The sequence below is a fragment of the Rissa tridactyla genome, chromosome 6, assembly GCF_028500815.1.
Source record: "Rissa tridactyla isolate bRisTri1 chromosome 6, bRisTri1.patW.cur.20221130, whole genome shotgun sequence".
Lineage (NCBI taxonomy): Eukaryota > Metazoa > Chordata > Aves > Charadriiformes > Laridae > Rissa > Rissa tridactyla.
Window position 1 is genome coordinate 9,732,689 of NC_071471.1, and position 26,272 is coordinate 9,758,960.

The window sequence follows — 26,272 nt, forward strand, 5'->3', positions numbered from 1 at the left end:
GGTCTTACTATGTCGTATTATCTCTGCTTTAACTCCTCTGAAATCTATTGGGATTGCACAAGGTTGATATTTGGTTCGTAGTGTTTTATATAACTTGCAATGATGGACTGGGAAAAGTATGCAACCGAGCTGACCTAAAACTCAGCCAACTGATGTGTTTTAGGAAAGCCAAAAATGTATCTTCATAAGGTACATAACATACTGAGTACTTAAGTATATGCAATTTGTAAATACTACAGTGATTTTTAAAAGCACCTTTTTCATACTCTGTTAGAGCGCGTCTGAGCACAAGTATGAGCACGGACGTGTTACATGCATGCTTCACTCCTAAATGATCCTGGCACACTTTTAACTACCACAAGGTAGAGCAAAAATGACTTCCTGTGATGGACGTTTTGAGGTTTAAATAATAGTCCTTTGGGATCCTTGAATATAATATTATAGAAGTGCAATACTGTACTAGAAATATAAAAACCCATGGTGAATGATGTTGTTCTGCTACAGTGGGATACTGTGCATAGACCCTGAATCAAAATTGCTACGTGAGAGGGAAAATACTTGTAAAGAGTAATATTGTCACTTCTAGAAACTCTCAGTGCTTTGCTTTGCCTTCTTGAAAATGAAAATGTAGCATACAAAAGTTAGTGCCTAGCAACAGCTGGGTGTTAAGATAACACTTGCCATATAAAATACAGACATTTTTGGGGGATATTTTGAGCACAACAGGCTCTGATAACCTGTTGAATAAAATTTACATCATCTGCAATGTTTTTATATGGGAGGTAGTACAAGAGAACTCTACTGCCATGGTTACATTTGAATAAAAGTTTAAACCTATTTTATTATTCGCGATGCTAGAAAGGGAAAGCTGCAGCAGTTAAAAATCTCTGACAACTTTGGCCAGACACTTGAGCGCTTGGTTGCTTGTGAGCAGAAAGGTATGTTCCTGGGTGGGAAGTGCTGCCGTGGGCAGGGCCGCAGGAAGGCAGGGCTTTCAGTTCTGCTCCTTCACCTTTGGTGGACGCTGTCAAAATTTGGAAAACTAGGACTCAACCTATGTGACTGTTACAATTCAGTTTTTTAGCTAGAGGTCTGTCTCTGTGCGGCAGTTAGTGACACAACGGGCCACTGGTTGTTCTGCAGCGTGTGGTACGTCCAATGTGCCAATCTCACGTGCTGTGGGTCAGTCTCTGATGCTATTAATTAAAATGAGCAGGATTTTGGTTTTGGTTTTTTTCCATTTTATGAAATGCACAATGTAGATATTTTGCTGGCATGTCATTTTTTTGAAAATGTGCCCAGCTTCATGCACCCAGATGACAAGAAACTCATTTTGCCTTGCCTATCTATTTACAGGTCTCCTGTGACCATAAAAATGAATTCCCGTGGTATTGGCATGATGGTTTGCGCTTGAGCAAAATGCAATGTAACAGTGCTAGAAATGGATCAGAGTCATCTTAGTCCTCATCAGAATAGGTTTATTATTTAAATACCACTTTCCACTGACTTTGGAATAACTGAGATTAGCTGTTACATGTTAAAACTGGTAGTTCGTTGCAAACCATTGAAAAACACATGTAGTAAACTGTCTTGTCAGATATTGCCAAATTCAGAATATCAAATGTAGCAGAAATAGCTATGAGTAATCGCTCCTCTCATACCAAAGGTTTGAAGGTTGTCTGAGTAGGAGGCTTTTATCGGTTGGTATTAACAAATGAATGCTGCTTTTTTCCAGGAACTAACTTTTTGCTCAGCCAGCATGGACTCCAGCGCTTCAGTTGACATTTATTTTGGCATGTATTATCAGCCTCAGAATTTTTCTCTGTGTCATCCACAATGTCTTGCTAAGCAATTTGTTAGGATCTTGTGTCTCTCCGTATATCCTATGCAATTTTTTGTTCCGCAGCAACAAACCTCCTTCACAATCCCATCAAACACAATCCCACCTAGCACTGAGCACCCTTTCTTAATTGCTAACCAGGAGCTGGTGTCCTGGAGCTCTGCCACCCCCTGCTCGCAGCCACAATCACTTCTGTGGGAAGCCCAGGTGGGGTTTGATCGGCTTGATGTGGACCTACTGTGGGTGACATGAAAGCTAGCTCTGGTCTCTGCTGCCTTGGTTGTTTAATGCACTCCAGTGTTTGCCGGCAGCCTTTAAATGCCTCCCAAGTTTCTTGTCAATTCATACATTTGTAACTGAAAAAATTAACAGCCATACTCACTGGAGAGGAAGGCATTGACTGCCAGCTCCTTTTTGCAATGGCAGTACATGGTTTATGGTCACTTTTAGCTCAGAGTGATTTCCTATAATGAAGCATTAAACTTTTCACATACATGGACCAAGGCCAAACCTCTACTTCTGGTTGAGTATTTTGTTAGCGTCTGTGATGCATGAACCAGGGGTCTTTAGTTTGGACCATGCTGTTGGAAGAGCATTCTGTTCAACAGTCTCCTTGGAGACATCATTTAGTTTTGTGCTGTAATATGTCCCAGTATTTAAGGTCGCTCTAATTAACCCCTTCAGTTTCTCAAGCTCCTCTTTATATTGGATGTGAACACTGGCAGGTTACTGGTTTGGGTAATTAGATTAAACTCAAATTTGCCCCACAGCTACAAATCCAAGAGTAGGGGATTTTATGCCCCATCTTTTTCCCACTAAGGTGAGTGTGTTGCTTATGGGCATGATGTACCTGTGATCTGCAGCTAAGTTAGTTTTCTTTTCAGAACTGTTATCTCAGTTTAGCAGCACTTGCATCTTTGTTGGTTTAACTTTAAGCCCTGGCTTTCTCCTGCTGAAAGCTTATGGTCATACACTTCTAATATCGTCCCACTGTAGATCTTAGAGTATGTTCATGCTCAGGCAATAGACATGACCCAAGCAACACTTCCACATTCCACAGGATTTAGTCAGTGTGCACAAATCAGTATTGTCTTCTTCAAAGAGCAGCCTACAAATGCCCAATGCTTTGAACCAAGCCACCACTTCATATGGATTCTTCCCTTCTTCGAGGTAACATTCTCCTGAAATATATATATTTTTTTTCCAGGCCTACACAAGACGAAAGAGTGCCATATTTCCTAACACCAACAAGTGTGCCTCTTTTTTTGGTATGCTCAGTAAATCCAAGAGCATTGCCCCCACTTTAGCTTCTCTTTCCATTGCTGTCTCAGAGCAAAGGAAATATCTTCAGAATTGTCCTCTGCTAAATGCATTCCTCGGAGACAAATAGAGACAGGTTTTCTTGTTGGCTCACCCATGGATTAGGAGAGCCAGGGCTGGTCTAGGTCCTTCCTCCTGTCTCTTTGGAGGGGAGTGATCCACATGGGGTCCTGTGCAGCTCAACATCATTTTGGCTTGGTTCATGAACTCCCTGTCTAGGAGGAAAGCTCACTGGCTGGTCTGATCCTCTGACCTCCTGGTGCTTGTGGCTTTTCTTCTGCTTTCAATATTGCTCCTTCTGGCCCCATATCGGTTTATGCACCTGCCTATGATTAAAGATTAATGAACACCCCATTGGTTTCCAGATAATCCAAGCTTCATCTGCTGTAATGTTGCTGATTATACCATGCAAGTGTTCCTGTGAGGAAGGAGTGCTGTTGTCATCCCTTTCTCTACAGTCAGTACAATCTGGTTTGGTTCTTGTGCTCCCTTCCAAACATTATACATTGCCTTGTGTGTGTTTCCCCACAGTATGTGTTGTGACTCTACTGGGTTTTGTGGAGCCTAACTTTAATCTTCCCATGCCTTTACATCTCAGATCTCTTCTCCTGTGCTACAGTGGAGTCTCAGTGAGCTCTGCAGTCCCGACTTGACACTGGTGACTTCCTTTTCTTGGCAAATTCAAGCAGCTTTGTCAAAGAATAATAAAGTGGTTTCCACTTGCCAGCTTCTGAAGTTTTTTCTCCCAGCCTAACAGCCATCTGGCCTCTCTGTAGCATCTTAGGCAGGTTCCAACATCCCAGTTTTGAATTTTCTGCATCTTTAGTGACAACCTGATCCATTGATACTTTTGCTCAAGGGACCCATCCTTTTGTACCTCTGGTAAACTCATTCCTCATATGTGATGTTTTTATGTGAAATACAGAATTTGTTACATTTCTCTTCTATGCTTTCACATCTTGGTTAAACGAAAATTGTTAAAACCAAGTATTTCAAGATGGTCTGTTGTTGGACAGATAGGCTGCCTTCTGAGATCAGTTGTCCGTGTGGCTGGTGCTCATTGGCAGTAGATCTAGATGGCTGTGCTGTTTAAACTGTCTCCCATTAGCCACATTTTCTAGAAAGTTAGGACTCGTTTTTCCAGTTAGGGTATTTTCTTACAGCATTTTATTCCTGCACCTTCACCATTCGGTGACTCACAAGGATAGCATGTGACTCTGAGTAACACTCCCGGCGCAGCTGGGCCGTGTCAGCCCCCTCAACTGCCTGACTCATCTGTGGACGCTGCAGGCGAGACCTGGCTGGCTGACACCGCGGGAGCCTGCGCTGCTCTCTCTTCTCCTCGAAACCACTTTGGCTCTGCCCCTGCAGGTGCTGGCAGGACAGGGCGACAGGAGAGGTGAGCAGCAGTGGCTTTGTGCATGGATCAGTCTACCGGGCTCATCAGCCATGGCCTGCCTGTCTGTCTGTCTGTTATTTCTGCCTTTAGCTCAGAAACAAGTTCGTCAGCGGCAGCTGCTGGTGGGACCGTTTGCTCCCCTCCCCTTCCAAGTTCAAGTCTCCAGCTGGGTGAAGAAGGTGCAGCTCTCTCCTGTTTTTCCATTAAGGTCATCGTTTAAGGATCTTTGTCTCTTGTTTTCCATGCCTTTTTACCTTGGATAGCCGCTTGTCCCTGTTCAAAGGGGCTATAAAATGATATCGCTATTTTAAGTTAATAAAGAAGGCTGGTTAGGTTATGCCTACCATGCTGTTATCATTATGAGTAGTCATCCAAAGACAGAAAATAAGGGTCCAAGGTCAATATTTTGCAAAAGCAGAATCATGCATCTCAAGGGCTTCATTTCCAGTTAAAACCAGCAGAGAGGTTCAGAGTCAGGTAACATTACATAGCATATAGCTTTTGCTCTGAGCGATTCATCCCAAAGGACACCTTCAGGTTGCATGTAACCATTTTTTTATCAACAGATGACATGATTACAGATGGCATAAATGGTCAGTATTTGACAGAGCAGTGAGAACTGGAGATGCTTTCTCTGTCTGTAGTGCCCCGGAGCTGAGGCTGTGAGTCAAACTGCACTTTTGGAGAAAACCTGTGTGTTAGCGGGTGTCGCTGAGTCACAGCTCTGGACAGACATATCATACCTTTCCCAGCATATAACTGTTCCTTGTCCTTGTTGGACCTGGAGCTCCATTCCTTTTCCTCTCCGTATGGGTTTTTTGCTGCAAGGTCTGCTGCTGGGCTGGCAGTGTGGCCCACGAGCTCTGCCAACGGCTGCCCTTATGCTGATTTGAGCAAGTCACTGTGTCACATTGTCCCTTGCAGCGTGGCAGCAGCAACGATTCCTGTCCCTTGTGTGTTGTGCCTCTTGGAGAACGGCTGCAAAAGCTGCAGCTCCCTGGCTTGGTGTGTAAAAATCGGGTATGACCAGCAGATTTATGCTTGATAAGAAGCGGGTTTTGTAGGACCTGGAACCCCTAGAAGCCAGGCTGTAGCCAGAGCACCTCTGCAGGGGCAGGTTCAGGTGGACCTGAACTTGGACTGGGGCTCCAGGGTGGATGGGGAGAGGGGCTGCTGCTGGGAGTCCCCACAGCCTGGGTCACCCCTGTCCCTGCGGTGACACAGGGCTCAGTGAACGCTCAGTTAATGCTCTTTGAAACTGTGGTATTTCTGGTGATGAATTAATAAGATGGCCCATACAGCAAACATGCTACATGCACAATAGTGTTGTAAATCGATTTATGCATCTTTTGGCTCTGTGAGGATCCACTGCAAAGGGGAAGTACCCCAGGTTTTACCAGGGGCTGAATGAGCCCGATCCTGGCTGGGAGCCGTGCACCGCGCTCCTCCGTCCCTGTAGACACCGGCTTTCAGCTGCGCAAAGTCTCGGCAGGGATCCCACAGATGTCAGGCCCCCATATGGCTGTTTCCTAATATGGGATGGGTTTTTTTTCCAACAAACACTTTAAATAAGAATAAGTGATGCACAGTTTTGACAGGTCTGTCTGGTTTGATAAGCTAAACCACTGTACTGAACGCGTGAGAAAGAACAGAGAGGAGAAACAGCCCAACTGTGCACTGTCTTGCACCTTTTGCATTTGGGAGTAAATGATTACTGCATAAGATTTAAAGCACTGGAGACTAAATTTCTCTGGTACTGTCAGATGGCTAGTGTTTAATTTAAGGGCGTAGGCACAGAGACAGCAATGCCCTTCTGGACGTTGCAGGAGTTGACCCAGACTGAGATACCCCCACAGTGGAAATGCATGCCCAGGCACTGCTTGATTGCTGATAATGGACAGTGAGGTTTCTGTCTTTTATGTAGTTGATTTTAATATCCTGTATATTTATTTCTAGATACTGTTAGAAGTTGTGTAGCAAAGCTCTTCTTCAGCTGTCCCCTGAAGGGCCATTACTGCTTGTACAGTAAATCCAGCTTTACCCTCATCAGCCAGCAGCCTCCGCTGTGGATCCATATCATGTTCCTCTTTCAGCAGGTGTGTGCAATACAAATTAGTGGCACCTCTTTATTGTTAACGTTGTTTTAATGGTTAATCTCTTTAAATATGTTTCTAATCCACTGTGCTTTGTGACCCCTGTGATTTCTCAGAAAGTCTTTATAGTGGGTTGAAGTGATTTTGCAGTTTGTGTTTCTATTTCTATTAAATACAACAAGTTCAAACTGTCTGGAGAGATTACAAGGTCTGGGGATAAAAAAGTGGGACCAAGCCTTATTGTCCTCGTGCAGGCAAAACTTCCAGTAAGTCCCAGGTGCATTGCAGTGGATTTGCAGGGGAGCAGAATCAACCCCGAGGCTGCAGGTTGGAGGTCAGAGGCACAGCACACACCGGGAGTTTTTACTGCAGGAGTTTTGACTGAACAGGATTTGCAAATCTGAGCAGTGTTGTTCTCCTACCAACCCCAAAGCTATTTTCTCACATTTAATACTGTTTCCAAATACAGCCCAGTATTTGGACATGGGTGGGATTTCCTAATACGTTACAAATAGCATGAAATTGTAAGAGAAGACCCTACATTCACACTTCAAGATGAAACAGATGGTTTTTGTGTTAAAACAGTAAGGTTCAGTTTCTTAACCTATACAGAACTATTCACGCAGTTCATCCCACCCTAACGTTAGATATATAGAGGATTTATCTGAAATTTAAAACATGCGCAGCAAGTCATGCTGTGAATTTAACAGCTCTCAAATCACTCTTCCCTGTGTTTGCTTCTAGAAATAAATACAAAAAATGTTTTTCAAAGCCACAGGTCAGTTGGAGGTGGTCAGGGAAGGAGAGGACAGTAGCAGAGCAAAGGAAGCAAAGAAGTGCAGAGGCAGAAGCAGGAATGAGAAGACACGGTGAAAGGGGAAAATAAAGGAGATTAATTACTCTGTAAATGAAAATCTGAAGAAAGAGGTTGAATTTTAACAGGGCCTAGAGAGAATAAATGAATTATCTTACAAAGGTACCACTTTATTCCTGATGAGAGGAAAACAGATGTTGAAAAATATGGACAAAGGTACTAAAATGCACAAGAATGAGAAAGGAGGAGCAGAAGCAGAGGAGATGGGTGGCAGAGCTGGCACACCTCACTTGCTGCTGCGCAGCCGCCACCGGATTTTAATACACTGACCTCTGCTCTGCCTGTGGTTCATGGTTTGAATCAGTTGCAGTAACATTGCAATCCCCGATCCCACCTTTAATCCCTGGTGCCTCACCTTTTCCCGACACATTTTTCATTGAAAAAACCTCCCCCTTTAACCCCTTCCCAGATTACACTGAATTTCGCCCTGCCAGTTCCATCTTTTGTCCGGAGTATTGAGCTCCACACAGTTCCCAGCTCGCAGGGGCAATATTGTTTTCCTTCCCCATCCCTCTGCACATCGGTCCCCATGGCTTTCCCTGCCCTGGGCTCGGTAATTGCATTTATCCCACTGAAGTTACTCTTTCCAAAGCTTTGGTTTTATTCCCTACGGTCTTGCTAGTTTGCTCCAGCTGTGCTAATGCTACCCCTGGCCCCAGCAGAATTCCCCCATGCTGCCAGGGCCAGGCTTGAAGCAATGCAGTTTAGTTTGTGTCTTTGCAAACATGCTGTAAACACAGCACTTAATATGCTTTTTTTTAGGGGGGGGGGGGGGGAATAAAATTCCTCTTGTGTTGCACCAAGTGTTTGAGCCTGCTGTGCATCACAATGGTGTTTAATGTCAGATAATTTATGTTTTTCTTTTGTTCAAAATCCTAAAGCTTTTAAATACTGGATATATAACTAGCATTAAATTAAATACACGGTACTAAATTCAGCCCCTGGATAATGTTATTTAAGCCTATGAAATTGTACAAGAGTTAAATTTGACATAGAATGTATTTATAGCGTGTTAATAATGAGTTAAATGAAAGGCTAGTGATAAAAACGTAGTTTTCAGCAGATCCGTCATAGATTCACAGACAGACAAATAATATACGGCTTCTGAAGATTTCAGTATCACTTATCGTATTTTTACGCCTTTTTTGCCAGTCGCTCCATATTGTGCTTGACATTGCATTCTGCAAAAGTAAAAGCAAGAAGAGAGACTGATCCTTAACTTCATGACCCCGCTTTCCATTTAATTTTAAAAATATTAGGGAATAGTTATATCATGTTTCTAAACCCTTGGATAGAAGTCGTGAAATGGCAAATTATTAGTGCAGGGCAGTAGGAAGAGAAGCGTATGTCTGTCAGCGGAGATCTGAGAAATTGTCTTACAGTTCAGCAGCTATTAACATAAGGAAAAAAAATTAGAATAAGGGGTGAGGTTAGAGAGGTTATTTGATAGACAGGATGCTTCATTTCACAGATTCATGCATTAAAATCATCCTCTAATGGTATATGATTTATGGTTTAATTTCCTTAATCAGGTGGGACAGTGTCACACCGCTGTGGTGGCACCAGGGAGCACGGGGCTTCCTGACAAGTCCCTTTCTAACACCTTCCATAGAGTTGCTCATAAATTTGCCAAACATGAACTAATTGGGCTGCCATTTTCTCATGCCAGTGACTGCCTGGAGCTGACTGGTTCTCCCTTTTAATTTGGACAAAATGATTTGTCTGTTTCTGGCAGCTTAGCTGGAAAAAAGGCATTGCCTCAGCCACGATAAAATTCCTGGTTGAGTCTGACAGAAGCGTGTCTGTGTCAGTTGGATGCCAGACAGTGTGATTAGGATTGTTGGGTTGCCGTTTAGAAAGAGAAGAAGGAACATCCATCCAGGAAACCTACGTTAAAAGGACATTGTTCATATTGCGAAATCAAATACTTGAAATACGGAAAATCAGATTTGCTTGTGCACTCTTAATTTGGCTCCTGCGTGCAAATGCATTTTTTAATGTCAAGATCATTTAGCAGATATAGTAGAGGCAGAAATGCTAAGCTCTCTCAGCCGCAGTAGTGATCTTGTAACGTTGACTTTTTGTGCAGTTTAAACAATGAAGAACTTCGTGCTGTTGAAAGACTAGAATAATTCAAGGCAGGGTAAGGTTGTGTCCTTGCTGTCCTTTGAAATAGGGAGCTTTGGAGGTGGGAGCACCTAACACAGGTTTCATCTTGTTTCGTGAATGTTCAGGGGCTGAAAAATTCCTGTACTCTGCCAGCAAAATCTGGGTTGAACTTGTTCTGTGGAGGGTTGGTTTTTTTTCCTGCGTTTCATCCCGCTGTCCATTCAGTGCAGTCACAGACATTACACTGTTACTACTCCCCGCACAAAGGCCGGGAGCTGCAGCCAGGTCCAAATAACCGTACACAAACCTGGAGCGGCGCTAAGCATCTCTTCGCATTAACTGTACATGACCTGTCTTTTCCGAAAAGATGCGTGTCACCCAGATCCACACCTGGTTCACAGAGACCAGTGCTGCTCACATTGTGATAAACTAGCATTTCAATACAAAAATGACGGGCAAGTTGGTATGCCTGGTGGTAGTTGATAGATAATCTTTGGTGAGCCACAGACCTTTAGGCATGTAATGTACAATAAAAGAAAAAGCCCCAAAGTAAATGAAATATATGAGGATTTCTCTAATTGTGTGCATATTGATCCAACGTAGCTCCTTACAGAGAAATGAACTAATCCCTGGTCATTCGCACGGCTGTCCCACTGTAAAAACAAAATGCTCTTTTTTAATGGCCAAGTAAAAAATTATTGAAATCCTGTTTTCAACGTTTTCTCCAGAGCTTGTTTGCAGAACCTTTGTCCATACAGAGTAATTCTGTGCAAGTCCTTAAGGCCCTGTGGGAGAAGACACAGCTCAAAGGGACGCACAGTTTTGAAACTGCCATGATCCAGTCTACATTTCCACACCAAAAGGTAAGCTTGGGTTTTTTCACTCAGAAAAAAAAAAAAAAGTAGAAGAACTTTGCCCTGACTTTTAGAACAGCTGTACATAGACCTTTACAATAGCTACAGCAATCTTTTCTGTGCTCAAATTGTGAGAGACAAAACCCCTTTCCCTGCCCCTTCCCCTTCTTTCCCTTAGCTCTGGTGTCTTCCGAGCATTTGCACTTACTGGCATGCCAAGTCCTCTTCTCCTGGATGGCCATACAGCGATCCATAGTGTGTGCCTGACCTCCCTTTTATATGAAGCCCTCAGCTTGTGAGGTGGCTGGAAAACCTTCACCAGCCGTTATATTTTCAGCCTCCACAGTGGGTCCACAGTGTTGTTTTGTCCTGTGCTTTGAAAGGTCTCCGGGCTTGTTCACCACCCCCTCCTACATGCTTCATATGGATTGTTCCCAACGTGATGAAAACTAGTGATGCTACATATGGATTTTTTTCCTGCTCACAGTTTCAAACTCTAGATTCAGATTAGCTGCCACTGTGGACTGCTTGGCAGCCACTTGGAAATTCACCTAGTTAAACACAGACTTGGATTTTATGGAAACGATCATTTGCACATGCACCATTAGTTACCCCCATCAGTTTAAAAGATTACTCTTTCAAAGCTGTTTACTGTCTCTGGGATTTCAGCGAATGCTATTTCAAAGCTATTAATCAGGCTTCTTGGAAAAGGACGCTGTAGGATTGTAAAACAAATATCTGTTTATTCCTGAACATCTCCATCCAGCTCAATTGGATGAAATGAATTGTCAAACATGATTTTAAAATACTCTCTCTCAGAATATTGTACGCATGGAGATGTCTGACTGAACAAGATTAATTTACTGGGGCTGATTTAAAAACAGGAGTTTTGTCAGAAACACCTCCTGAACCCTCAAGATAATGTTGCATTGAAGTGGGAACTCCTGCTGCAGCTTGTAAAAGGAGTAGGGGATCCCCACATCTGAGACCCACTTGATGGGCCAGTTTTACTTAGACACAGCGGAGCTCGCACTAAGTATTTTAGCTGCTATTGAAATCCCAGCCTGACTCATCCGAAGGCATTAGAACTGCTTTTCTGTTCAATACTGGCTTAACTTGAGTCCATGCCAAGATCTACTAGTCAAAAGTCGGAGCTGGTGGAGTGCAAAGGAGTTTGGGGTGAATAAAGAGCTTAGGGAAGAGCATGCCTTCGTGGGTAGGATTAGATGCAGTGCATCGTGCACACACAGTCTACAAAAGATGTCCCGCACCCTAGAAACGTGATTAGTCTCCAGCACATCAGTTGCATAATCCTACTACCGCTCAGATACTAGCGTTTGGCCTATTTTGGGAACTTTCATCACACCATGACAGTAAGAGTATCTTTGAGTTCCCAAAATAGCAGAGCTGGAAAATGAGATACTGATCTTCGCTGATTTCATGAATTAAGCAGTGAATTGAAGTTTGGAAACTCCAGGAGCTGCAGATTGCCTAACAGCCTTCGGAGGCTGGAGACAGTCGGGCAGATGGAATACATCTGAAATGGTAAGAGACTGTAACGTTCAGTCTTGGTCTCCACAGTATGCTGCTGGATGTACTTTCTCCATTTTGGCTTTTCTTATTAATCCAGAACCTGAGGTTGTTTCTAGTGCAATTTCCATTCAGTTTACTGAGAAAAGTCCCATTGAATTTTCTGGGAGCGAGACCTAGGCCTACCATAAGGAAGGTTTCCTTTAGCTTTTACATTCCCAAAAAAATCTCGCCAGAGCATGCCTGGCATGACCTAATCCTTACTTTGCGTGACAGACTAAGCTTCTGCAGTCATCTGAAATTTTCGTTTCAGTTCTTCCCATTGCTACTAGAAACTGAAATATTGTGAATGATTTGACAAAATTATTGTAGTTGTTAATATTATTCCTGTATATTCCTGTACCAGTAGTGCAGGAAGCGAAATTATTTTGGGGGGTGGTTGTTTCAGTAAGCATAGCACTTTTGATTTAAAATATTTTGAAATCTGTTGATACAAATGCAGTGTGAGCATCTGTATTATATTTTATATTAAGTTTCATGCGTCGTGTGGCAGCAGTGTCTGAATGCTTTATCAGAACTGAGGGATTTCTATTCTGTGAGCATGTGGGGAAGGTCCGACCCCCAGCAGCCAGCAGGAACCACAGCGGAGTCCGTGCTGCAACGCGGCTCTGCAATCGCTCCACTTTTGCCCCGTGACCCTGTGGCTGATCCAGAGTTAAATTGATTTAGATTTTTTTTTTTCAATATGTTTTCTAAAGCATTTTGCAAACCTGGAGAAAAATCTGTTACATCAATGATTTATTCCAGTGTAAATTCTGAGAAATAGTTTGAGATTTACCTCACTGTAAGCGGTTTCTGAATTTGGCCCAGGATGCATGTGCAAGGAATTGCAGCGAATACCTGGCTTACAGAAAGCATGTCGTGTTTCACTGGGCAGCCTGTTCGTGCCACAAAAAATATTTATACAACACGGCTTAAGATGTGCCAGAAATAAAGCATTTCCAGATGTACATCCTTACAGATTTCCGTTTGGTTGCTTCATAGTTCTTTATCGAAGTACACGCAGGCCACATTACAAAAACTAAGCCGGTTTTGAGCTCGTTGCTGAATTCTTTGTGTTGACTCATGCTGTGTCAGAAGAGCGAGATGGTGACTACTTTACGAGCCCCATGTGATGCCTTAAGAGAGTCTTTTGTTGAGCAGCCTTGCAACAGAATAATTAACATTTTTAAGCCATTGTTAGTTCTGTTCTTCCCGTCCCTTTGTTTGCTATCTCAGTTTACGCAGCAGAAAGAAGTGCCACATTTTCACAATAGAGTCACTGAAGTTTTCAAGATGATGGGGCATGAAGATGAGATAAATCTCTCCTCTCCCATTAGGTTTTTTCTCCGTGCTTCCCGTCCTGAAATAAGTGGCTTATTGCAGATTATTTCAAGCGAACTAGAGTACAGAGTGGAAAAGAAAGATTGCTGCATTGATATTTCAGTGATATTTGTTCTCTTTCAGTCTAGAGTTGGCTCATTGCAGCCACTAAAAGATTTTTCCCAGGAAGGAGAAGCTCCTAGGCTTTTTGTTCAGTGGGATCCACGTGCCCTTATGTCCTGCACAGACCCACTGAGAGCAGTACCATCATTATTTTGCCCGTTTTGTGTCCTCCCAGATGCCACAGCAGCAGGAGGACCAGGACACGTCAGGGCAGGGCACATCGCCGAACGTGCTCTGCTCTGCCATCCCTTGCTCGCAGGGACATCTGCCCCTCCATTGGGAGCCTGCAGCTGGGAGGACACCCCAGGAGGCTGTGGTCTGTCCCTCCTGAGGACTTGGCTCCCCTGCCCAGGGGAGATCTGCTCAGGATTCCACGCAGTGCACAAAGTGTCTGAAGGGAGGCAGAGAGCCTCAGACCATCAGATCCACTAGCCACAGGCCGGTGGGAGAAACATGGAGAGAAGCTGCGCAGCGCTTCTGCTACACAGCACGGCAGCCAGCTGAATTCCTCAAATGCATAGAATTCCTCTTTGGAGGAAAATGAGAACTTCAGCAATGTATAAAGAGCTGTTACAGAGCAAAATAACCAAGTTTTACTCATGATCCCTAGTATAAACCAGTTTGAGCGTGCTGGGGCAGGGCAGCCCAGTCGTCGACTGCGCAGAGGTATGGACACGGCCCTGACCCCAGGGAACGGGCACAGGAGGCGTAAGGAATTGCACAGCCAAGCGTTACGAGGGAGCCCACCGAGGCAGGCAGGGGGAGCAGGGACCTCCCAGCTGCAGCCTGGCCATGTGTCTCCCACGTGAGGATGGAGGGAAGAGCCGGGCTGTGGGGCTGCTGCCTGCAGCACCCTCTTGCAAGCAAAGCCAATGCGTGTCCAAGAACTTCAGCATTGTCTTCCTGTGTGTTGTGAAGCCCATTTCTCTGTGTGTTCCTGCTGGAAAGGGAAGAAAACCTTTGCTGTTTGGAGCTCCTCAGGTCATGAGTCATGCTCCCCGTTCTGCCTTGCCGTCCTTCTTTCAGACAGCCTAAAATCCATCAGGAGGTGGCCTCCGGCATGGAGAGGGTGGGGGTACCGAGAGCCCTTGTTCATAGAATCACAGGATGGTTTGGGTTGGAAGGGGCCTTAAAGACCACCCTGTTCCACGCCCCTGCCCTGGGCAGGGACACCTCCCACCAGACCAGGTTGCTCCAAGCCCCATCCAGCCTGGCCGTTAAAACTCTATGTTTGGCTCAGCTGAGCTTGTTATCCAGGGCGATGGCTGGAGGTCTGAAGTGGTCTCAGGTGTTTTCATTCTTATGAAAACAGCATTTTCCTGGCCTTTTTCTGGGTTGAAAGAGGCTGGGGAGGAGGAATGCTGTGCTGCCGGGTCTCCCTGAGCCAGCCAGCCTCCTGCTCCCTCTCCTTTGCTAAAGCTTGTCTGAAACGGCCTGAATCAGACAACTCCATCCTTTGCATCAGCCCTGTTCAGTGCATTGAACTAATGTCCCTGGCAATGGATGGTATTTTCCCCACTGACTGCATAAATCCGTGTTTTCTTTGGGCTGCTGCATGCGACATTGTAGATCCGTGGAGACCCCACGCAAATAAATAGGAGTGTTTTCTGAGCAGTCCTGGCAATTCCCTTTGTGTTTGCACCAAGTAACTTGGTTGCTGTTATTTTACACCAGCGTTTGTTTAATTAGGAGATCACTATTTGTTTTAAAATTAAATAGCAGGGTTTAAAACACACTGAATTATACAGTATTATTAATTGCCTCAAAAATAGTACCCTCTGGCTTTTCTTGTACTTGAAGCTGCAAGTATACTTTCTGTAGGTTTCTTTGATTGAGTCAGACATTCAGTTTACTTTGCAGGTGCCTAATCCTTACTTCCCTGGCTTGTCACTGGCAGAATAATGTCATGTTTACCTGGGTGTGTTTTGTGTGAGATAAATTATCCCTGTTGTCGCTAAGTTTTTGGAAATGTTCATGTTAACTTTCACATTAAACATTTGTGTTTGTGCTTCACGCAGGCAACTGGGTTCAGAGCCTCTATTCTTTTAAAAAAAAAAAGTAATAAATAAAGTGGTCGCCAGCTACTAGCCCTTGCTCTGATGGGCGGATCTGGGTGGACAGGAGGAAGTCCCCAGCCCTGTTAGCAGAGCCCACTACCTTCTGGATCATTAAAAAAAATTCTGAGAGAGGACTGGAGGTAGTCAAGGTGGTTCAGCTGGTGGGAGAGGTGCTGGGCAGGACTGCTGAGCGCACTGCTGCGGCTGGCAGCAGTGTTGAAGAGGCAAAAAAAACCCCCAAACCAACCCAGACCAATCTTCTGCCTCCTACAGACTTGTTATTTATTTTTTTTATATATATATTTATAAAAGCTGCTATCGATGATAGAGGGAGAGATACATCCTGCTTAGCACATTTGCACCGGTAGGTAGTTTGCCCCCAGGAGACAAATGGAAGAGGACGCTTGTTGGCGCCCACTGCGTATCTCTCTGTGATTTCGGGTTATGAGCTGTTAACCATGCAATGGTTCACCTCGTGAGTGAGTTTGTTTTTTCTCGTTATTGGCCTAGGACCTGGACCATGTGCAGATGCACCTGGAAGAAGTGAGGTTCTTTGATTTATTCGGCTACAGCGAGGAAGCTGGAACTTGGCAGTGCTTCATGTGCAATAACCCTGAAAAGGCAACAGGTAAGTGGCCTGCCTTCGTCGCTGGTGGGCTGTGTGTGCTGGGTGGAGGATGGAGCCAAGCTCACTGTGTCTCTGGTGGTGGTGGCAGAGGTTGAGGAAAAGGGAAAGCAAACCATCCAGCATAGCACACGCAGTGTCTATTTTAACTGGAATTCTCCATTAAGCTCCTCTCGTCTCAGCATCTCTGGTGAGACGTAGTATCAAGCACAAACCTTATTTGGTGTATGCTTAGAGGGATGCAATCCAAAATTAATGCAGACACATAAATCTGCATGACTACTAAGCCCTGGGAAGTGGGAGGGATCTGCACCCATCCTGCAGTGTCCAGATAAAGGAGTTTCATCTGCTGGACCATGTCCCAGGTCCTCTGGAGACTGCACAGGTGCCACATGTCAGGCAACATTGGCATAGATCCTACACCCGATTAATGTCGTCTTCGTTCTCAGAATTATTTACTTTAATATAATTGAATCCATAGTATGCAACTTCTTAGGAACAAGGCAATGCCTAACAACAGCCATAATACTTCAACTATATTAGAAAATAGGGTGAGTGAAAAATACCCTTTTTCCCATGTAAAAGATCCTGGTGACCATTTTTTTGAAGCTTTCTGATAGTCATGTGTTTTAGATCAGTGCACTGAAATTTAGAGGAATGGCCTTTTTCTTAGATGTTTTTTGCCACTCTGTAAAAGCCTGCACAATTTTGGACAAGAATTTTGAATATTTTGGCCAAGCCTTTGAATAATTGGCTGTTTCTGCTATTTATTTTAACAGCTAGCATCTCTTTATATTTCATCAACCCTGAATTTAGTAAGTTTTGCAAGAGTGGCACAGCCTCTGCTGCAGGCCGTGCTGCCCGTGCTCATTTCATGGGTGTTTAACCATATTTCTCCTCCCCCAACCCTCATGGGACTCAACGACTACAAAAGAAATCACACTTAGACGTGAAATTTCATCTCAGTACCATGAACAACCAGTACCATGGACAAACCATGCTGTGGTTTGTCCATCACATCAGTGATAGACATACGTCAGGCTACAAGGAAAAGGAGTCTGTTTTGCTTAAAATTTCAAAGCTTGATGAAATAGCTTTGTTTTGAATTTTCAAACACATTTAACTAGTCCAAAAAGTGGAGTGATTGTAGCAAGCTATTGATGATGATGTTGTCTTAGAGCCAACAGACCAGATGAAGGTGGAAAGGGCAATCCTTGGGGGTGACATGGGGCACCATTTCCTTGGTGATGCCATGGGTTTTGCTGATGGCACTAGTCTGGAGACATCAAAAGACAGCTGACACCTTGCTTCCCTGTTGCTCTCCTGCCAGAGTGCCGTGTCCTCTAAGGAGAGGTCTAGGAAGGGCTGGAAAGCAGGACGTGGTGTGGGGAGGTCCATGTGGCACAGCACCATGGCCTCTGCCGCCAGGTGCGCGGTGTTGGGTCTGGGACCCAGACCCCGCCAGGACTATCACTATAGAGCTGGTGTTTTCAAATGGATCTGAAAGGAAGGTAAAAGGCAATAAAAGACTGCGACAGCAGGCAGCAGTTCCCCGTGAGCACTTCAGTGCTCTCGGGTTAGTACAGCAAGGGCTTGTGAAAGTGGGGACTGTCTCGGTACCACTGACGAGGGGCTCTTGAGTCTGTTTGCAGAGCACTTGAGCCGACATCTCGAGTAGGGTAAACTGTGTACCCTGCCTGACGCCAACGGTCCTCGGGAAGTGGGAGCAAAACGCCTGCGGGAAGTGCCTGCGGTGGGGGCTGGCACACTGCCTCTCGCTCATTCATTGTCGTTTCAGCCTGGTGAAAAATCCTATTGCAGCGTTGTAGGTTGTAGATTTGGTGTTGCAATATCCCACAGAGACGAGGGGGAAGGTCACATCTCTTCTAAGGGTTCACCATGTCCCCCAGCTGCTGTGAAAAGGCTGCAGTGAAATGCACGTGCTGATCCCACTTCCCTGGGTGTCTAAGTGCGGTTCTCCATTTACACACTGGGGTCAGCAGGAGGGATTAATGCATTTGAAGCTCTGCCCTCCAGACTGAAGGGTTTCCACCCGTCAGCGCAGCAGTTCTGTCCTTCCCAAGTAGTGCCAAAATCCGCTCTGCATGGAGCACTTAGCCAGCCGGGTAAGGGGGCGCTGCCCTCATCACCCTTGAACTGCAGAGGGGGGACAGGAGCTTCCCCAGCAGCCCCAGGCACAAATTGGACTTTCATTCCTATATGCTGTTACTTATGAATTATACTGCCTCTTCTAGGGGTGGAAAAACAAAGAATTTGTTTTTAGTTACCTTTTATATAGCTTGTATCTGTATGATGTCAACTAAAGCCCAATGGAAAAAAAATGCAAATATAGCATGAAGGCGCTAAGTGAAATGCTACCTTCTCGGCAGATGCAATAACTAGAGAGCTTGCTTTCTTTTTCTCGAGTACCATGAGTACTTGAGAGCACGGAGGGTGCCTGGATAGGACAAGAGGAAATGGCCTCAAGTTGCTTAAGTTTAGATTGGATATAAGGAAAAATTTCTTCACCGAAAGGGTTGTCAAGCATTGGAACAGGCTGCCCAGGGAAGTGGTAGAGTCGCCATCCCTGGAGGTATTTAAAAGAGGCGTAGATGTGGTGCTGAGGGACATGGTTTAGTGATAACTTAGCAGTGTTAGGTTAATGGTTGGACTTTATGATCTTGAAGGTCTCTTCCAACCAAAATGATTCTATGATCCTACAACATTTGGAAGGAGCACTGCAGGCACTGAGGGTGGTGCCTGGCGTTTGCAGGGTTATCACTGCCCACAGGTCCACCTCCCTCTCCCCCATCCAGCCTGTCCTCCTCCCTGCCCAGCCACCGGGCTGTCTCTGCGGCCATAGCCCAGGAGAGGTGGGAGAAGACTTGATTAAATGTTAGCATCTATGAAATCCCCATTTCCCCTTTGTTTTAGAGCCAGGGCTGAGAGTTCAGGGGTACCTTTGAGGATAGTCAGGAAAAGGAGGAGCAGGGCAAAGAATTTTTTTGTCCTTTCTATGAGCAATTACTCTCTTTGTCTCAGTTTAAAGAAATTTTTGTAAGGCACATTGTGAATATCATGATTTGCTTCTCAGCTCTAAAAGCCTTTAGAAGATCAAGAAAATAAAGTATTGAATGGGTCATATGAGAACTCAGATGTAGGAAAGCAATGTGGAAGACAGTGCTCAAGGGAACAAAAATCTGCAGGTGAATGACAAATTCACCTTAGTATTGGTGATGTAGAGCTGCGGCAGCTGGGAAAAGTCATACCAGAGTGGGAGACACTCCAAGGTCTTTTTGGGTTTATAAGATCTGACACAAGAAAGAGGATTCAGAGGTCTCCTTGAATTGGTAAGAAATGTAAAGGCTGTAAAACATCTTTTATTTTCATTCCACAGTGGGACAGACCCGTTGGAATCGCAAATACTTTTGAAAGACAAGAAAGTAATTTCTTCCTCTCAGCGATGCTGTTTAGCAACCAAATTCTTCCTAAAGAAGGAATTCAGAGGCAAATTCTTTTTCTATTATTGTCTTTTGGTTTTTGTTAATGTTGGGTTTTGTTGCATTTTTTGGATGTCGTGTTGCAAGATGCCATTTATCCAGACTTAGGAAAGCATTATGCCTTAAAGCCTCGATCTTGCCTTAGGATGCCAAATCAATTATGGGGTTTTTTTCGGATGTAGCTGGGAGGATATTTGGAGCTGGACTGCACTTGAAGGCTGAGTTTGTGAGGAAAGAAGCAATTATGCTTAAGCAATGAGGTGGATCTACCCAAAGTGGCAATTAACCCAGCGAAAGTTTGAATATTTCTCATGCATTCTTCTCATTGCAAAGCACTTCTTATACGACCACACTTTTCCAGAAGCGCTGTTAAATCATCCCAAATTGTTTTTTCCTGACACCCCTGAGCCAAGGGGGAAGAGCATTCCCGCAAATCCTGCTCATGTCCTCAGATACACGTGTGTGCCCTGACTGCGCACCTGGTCTCAGAGCTAGGAAAACCAGGTTACACTGTTATTTTTTCTTAGGTGAAAAAGCATTCAAGCACAGACACAAGGCATTTGAAATTTGGGTAAATGCAGTGTGAGCCTCTTGTTAGGAAAAGCTGGCTTTAAAAGGCTCATTTCAACATAACCTCCTGTATTGACAGTTGGCTTCACAAGCTCTTGCACAAAAAAATTCAGTAAAACCACTTGATAGCCGGAGAGGGAATTGCAGTACATTCCCTACTCTGGAAGCTTACAAAGAAATTGCAGTAATCCCTGTGGGCTGCAGAGGAGACATTGTGCCCGTGGGCAATGATTTGGGTAAAACTGAGGGGTTTTTTATGAATTCCTCTTTAAAAAAGCAATTCACTCGGAATAGCCTACACCATATTAACTCCTGAATACATTTATCTTTAGCTAGCAGTGGTGATTATCTAGTGAACTGAAATATCCCAGCTATAATACTTGCTTGAAAATTATAAAAAGTGGCATTCAGTAATGTGTCCTTTCCAGGTTTTCAACAAAACCAAATGTGATGATTAATGAGAGAGAGTGAATCCATATCCCCTAAATTGCATTTATCTTTGTCTGCTTGCCACCCACACATTCCATTCTTTCAAGTTAAGAGGAGTTTATTATCATTGAGATCATTCATGATTGGACTGAATTTTTGTGGATGATTTTATGTTTCATCAAATGCAAGATTTAATGCTTTGGTTTTTAACTGTCTTGAGTTCATCTTGGAAGAGTTTGGAAGATTTTTTTACTTTTTATTCAGTACCCAAGCTACTTAAAGCTTGATGCATTGTAGGTCTGCAAAGAAAGCAAGATACAATTAATAGAAAATAATTCCAAAGGGCACTCACATCAACGGGTACTGTTCAGCGTTAAATTGATTTTGGAGTTAGGATCTCTATATTGAGATGGTTTAAGAAGCAATGGGTATTATAGTAAATATTTTTTCATTTTGAGTTTGGACAATATTTGTAGCTTTATTGGTGTTCTGCAGGAAAAAAAAGGAATGACAAATATATAGCAAATATACACTTTTTAATCCCTTAACTCCATTTTTCCGAGTTTAAGATCTTGTCATACATGCCAGCATACCACCACAGTGTGATTTCAAACCCAGAGATTATGTGATCATCTAGTTTCACCTTCTATAAAACAATAGTCAAAGAATCTAATCCAGTAATGCTTATATCAAAGAAATGTTTTCTCTTTGATCTGTGTTACTTTTGCATATTTTTCTAAAGATGTCTAAACCTGATTTTTAAAAGGCAAGCGAAGGAGAACCCATGACATGCCTAAATTGTTGCTTAGATAATGTAACTACACTGGTAAAATGGGAGGTTATCTCTAAACACCACATCACATTATGCCCTTCCCTGCTATGCAGAAAATCTCTATTTGTAGACTTTGTAATGTCACATCTTGATTTTTGGTTGGGCGAATTAAAGAGAATACACTTCATTAGTTTCTTGTCATATGAATAATCATATGAAAGATCAATCTTAACTCATTCTTGTATCACTTTTCTGAAGTTTTTTGATTTGTCCTCATTCATGCAATGTGAAGAAATCAAAATTAGACATAATTTTCCAATAATTAAGGTGCATATAAGGAATGTGCACACTCCAGTTGGCAGTTGAATGCATTTTTAAACAACCTAACTGTAGTGCAGATGCTTCTTTCGTTGTTTCCATTGCTCTGCCATGGAAAGAAGCGGGATCACCAGCTACTGCATTTGGTTTTGGGAGGAGTTCAGACAGAAGAGTAAAACTCTGCGTTTCTGAGGCAGTACGGATTTACTCATGATGTCCCTTGCTAACAGAGCTCCATGCACTTACTCCTGCTCTGCACGCAGCAGGTATTGAATGGCTACAGTGGTGATCACATAAAATCCCAATAGGAGTTGGGAGAGGCTCCACCAAGACATCTGGGGGCTGAAGTTCTTGCCCTGTGAGGAGGGATAGGGACAAGGGCTGGTGCAGGCAGAGCTGGAGGGGGACTTCATTGTAGTCTGTCCATTACTACAAGGAGGTCATCAAGAAGACAGAGCCAGGCTCTTTTCTGTGTTGTGTGGTGGGGAGACCAAGAGACAACAGGCATAAATTGCAACAGGAGAGGTTCAGATTGCCTACGAGGGAAAACTTCCCCACCATGAGGACATCAAACATTGGAACAGCTTGTCTAGAGATGTTGTTGAGATTTGCAAGTCCCAGATGGATAAATCTATGAGCAACCTAGTGTGACCCCATAGGTGACCTTGCTTTGAGTGGGAGGTTGGATAAGAGACCCCTTGAGCTCTCTTCCAGCTGAATTATTCTGTGAAGTTAACCGCAATGAAAATAAGCAAAAGGACTTAGAAAAATATTGGAAAAGAGCTTCATTCTTATCTTTCATGGATCTTTTTCTTCTAAGCAGACCCTCAGACATACTGGCATCAGATTCATTACGACAACTTTGGAAGCTGACATCAGAATTCCCCATGGGATTCTTTGTGGACGTACACGAGAAGTGCTCTGTTAGCTTTGCTTCTAGCCACTGGGTAATTAAAGAGATATCAGCATTTCTCTAGTAAATCCTGTTTTTGAAAAATTTTGGCCATAAAAATCCACTTTACGCCAAAATCGCACATTCTTTTCCTATGATGCATTCCTGTCCACCAACCATCTCGGTATCTTCTGGTCTCCGAACGTTTTACACCTCTTTAGTTTGGGTGAAAGCATGTTCCTACTGCGCTGGAATCAGTATCGAAGCCGTTCCCATGGGACCAGGAGCCAGGTAGATGCACAAGATCCAACTACTGAGCAATTGTCTTTTCATATCAAGTCCTTCTTTTGCTGTATCTAGATGTTTATACAGTTGCCATCGTGCTCTGAAAGTTACTGTGCACATTATTAATTCTTTAGAGTTAACACATAGGAGTAAAAAATCTCTTCCTGTCCTATCTTGGTCATTTTTATTAAAGTGAAGTTCTCTCCTCTTTTTTTCATGCGTGCTCCAGGAAAGCTTGCTACTTGGTGCTGCTGGTTTGTTTCTCAGGCTCACAGCTTTTTGCTGTCTGTCTCTCACTGGGTAGACTTTGTCATAGCAGTTCTGACGTTTTGTCCTGGGAGATGATACAGAGCCAGCCCTGTTATTACCACCCACAGGCTACCAAGATGGGAATTTCCTGACACCAAACTGCATATTCTCACGGTGACAAAACATCCTCCACCAAGAGAGTGCACATGTGAATGGTAAATGATGAGAATGACAGGGATATTACCCCATACATCATTAAGTTAGAAATTTGGTGAGGCATTTGCACAATAAGCAAAATATCAGCTTAAATGCTGTTTAAAACTAATTATAAACATTTAAAACTATTTATCTGTATTCACAAATCAGACAAATTATAATGCTGATTGTATAAAAGGGGAACAAAGTCACCAGAAGATGAAGTGGCTGATAGGAGAGCATGAGGACTCATACTCAGCCCTGCTAGACAGCTGCTGGCCTGATAGGTCTGTCCTTTTGCTCAGCTCCCAGAGAGGAATGACCCTTAAGGATGACCATTGTGGGTATCCCAGCAAATCTCAGCTGCAGAAATGCCAGATAGTACCCGATGCAGTCTCAGAAAGCTGTTTAGAAAGAAATACAGCCCTTCTGTTTCCACTATGTGTTTCCCTCGCAAAGCCACTGTCAGCAGATGGTGTCCCTTCTAAAGGACACCGGTGCAGCTGCAGGCAGAAATGACCACATGGTTCTGCTTGGGTGCAAACGCTATGGCTCACCTCGAGTGTGATGGTCCATGGACCCAGTTTGTTTGCAGAAACAAATTTATCTAAAAAAAATACAACAACAAACCACCCCAGCTTTTTCCTTGCTCAAAACAGATTATTTTCTCTGGTATTTTTTTGTTCAGCGGCATTTGGTGATACCTTGTCTGCACCTTGTTGCCTGTGTGAGCTGGATTTCAGATGCTTTCTGCTCTGTTTGACCGGGGTTAGTTGTTACTAAGGAGCTTTGCCACAGGATGCTCTTTCTCTTGTTTAGAAAATGGGTAGTGTGCCTATGCAGGACTTTTTTGCCATCGATTCATCAGCAGGTGATGATCAGTAAGTGTTTTATATGAGTGTAAATTCAGCATAGACTGCAAGGCACAGGGCTTCTTCCCAAAGACATCAGTGCTTCAGAAACCCACGTCAGGGAGGCAGAGGGATGTGTGGAGTTTGGGCTGTCCCATTTTGGTTTTCCCTGCCATAGAGTTGGGAGATTCCCTAGGGCCTCTTCCATCCCCCTCTGCCCAGCCTGTTCAGCAGAGGGTTTAAAAAGCTCCACCCCAGATGTAACATCCAGCCCCACATCCCATTCCTGTGCGCATCCCTGACAGCCAGCCGGGCTGTGGAGGCAGGACAGAGCTATCGCAGAAGCACCACGTCACTGCACATCACAACGTCCTCGTGGCCAAGGAAGACTTTAAATCCTCTCAGCTTTGCCTTTTCTTGGTCCCATCTCTGGGATTTTCACATAAACTGAATATTTATTTGAAAACAGCCCCCGCCCTGGCCACGCTTCTCTGAAGGGCTGGGGAGAAGAGATTGACAGTTGAGCAAATCTCTAAAACAATGAAAATGTCTATCTGTAGTAGTTCTGGAAACAATATTTAACGCAATTGCAAAGTTTTTATTAAGGGACACATTGTAAAATGATGCTCTGTCCTGCTAAAGAGCCTGTTGAGAAATGGGTGCAGGCCCAAACCAGCTTCTCCGTAAATTTGTGCCAATTTGCAGTGACAAAAATTACACAGGGAGAAAGCAAGCCTCTGTTTTACTTTGTGCCGTGTCAGGTTGGGTGGTGTAACGCATTGGTGCTGGCATGCAGACATACAAGGAAGAGCTGCTGCGTGGAGCGAGGGATGCAGCGGGCTGCGAGGAGCAGAGCGCGACCTTGGTTTTACCATGGAAATCACAGCTGCAGCTCGGAGCTGAAACTTGGCCACCCCCCTTTTCATTCAGTCCATCTCCTTCCAAAAACTCCCTATCTACAGAGACAGAAATATTTATCGCCTTTCTTGAGGAAATTGAAATAGTACACATTGAAGACCCCCAAAGCCTGCCTCTCTGCCAATATAAACAACGCTGGGGAAAAAATACATTCTTTGTCTAAATCTGATGCACTGTATTTGCATTGTTTATTTTTCCCCTACCAGACAGGAGGTAGTGAAGAGAGGCATGTGCCCAAAAAGCTATAAAGCCTTTGAAACCCCAGGTGCTACCTTTGGTGGTTGCACTTGGCTGCCCCGCTCACCTCGCATCCTCAGCATCTCACCAACTACTGTGTTTGGGGCTCTGAAAGGCTCAGGCACAGACGACAGCAAACGCTTTCAAGCAAAAGCATTACTGGATAAACTTTCATGCTAAGGTATGCAAGTCTGGCCAGCCAGAGGATAACTGACCATCCGACAGATACTGGGAAGGGCTCCAAATCAAACATCACATCAACAAACATCCATTCTCAGGCTGCTTACGCCTTGGACTGCTCTTCAGCCTATCTGATCTGTCACGTCCTGTCTATCAGTGTGAAAATAGAAGAGAAAGGAAAAAGAAACCCAGCTGTGGTACTAGAGAATTTTTAAACTGTTTGCTCCTTATGCGAAGGGCAGTGGCTTGGGTTGCTCTGCAGTCATGGGCTAAAGCCCCCGGTGATCCCCTTGGTTGGTGGGCTTTTCTTGTGCTGGAAAATTCCTTTCTGCATGTAAGGTTTGGGAACGCTCTTTCAGCTCCCGAAACCTTGCACCCTTCCAGTGAAAATAAATGCCAGGGAATACTGACCACAGGTGAGCATCAAGGTCACAGGGCTGGCAGTAGAGATGGCCACAACCTTATAAACACGCTGTAAATGGAAGTGCGAGGCTACCCAATATTCATGCGGTGCTTGGAATTCTGCAAGTAATTTTAAATATAGCAATAATTTTGCAATAAGAGACAAAAAGGGTTTATTTCCCTTTCCTAGAGATTTTATTTGGTTTTTATTTTTAAGGGAATTGATTGAGGGAAAATCTATAGTGACAAACATAAGTTATTTTTCTAAGGCAACTTGAAGCCACTTTT

The 26,272-nt window shown here is 44.0% G+C and overlaps 1 protein-coding gene across 7 annotated transcripts in view; it reads left to right on the forward strand.

Moving 5' to 3' along the window:
• The window catches only part of VEPH1 (ventricular zone expressed PH domain containing 1), a 96,893-nt gene that overhangs the window by 58,453 nt on the left and 12,168 nt on the right, over positions 1 to 26,272 (forward strand). For all 7 annotated transcript variants that reach the window (XR_008467027.1, XR_008467023.1, XR_008467024.1 and 4 more), the window contains 3 exons: positions 6,516 to 6,655; positions 10,364 to 10,498; positions 16,072 to 16,189. Coding sequence is in view for 1 of the 7 variants with exons in the window: in XM_054205591.1 (XP_054061566.1) it covers positions 6,516 to 6,655; positions 10,364 to 10,498; positions 16,072 to 16,189 (393 nt within the window). In the remaining 6 variants the exon portion in view is untranslated. The remainder of the gene's footprint in view (positions 1 to 6,515; positions 6,656 to 10,363; positions 10,499 to 16,071; positions 16,190 to 26,272) is intronic.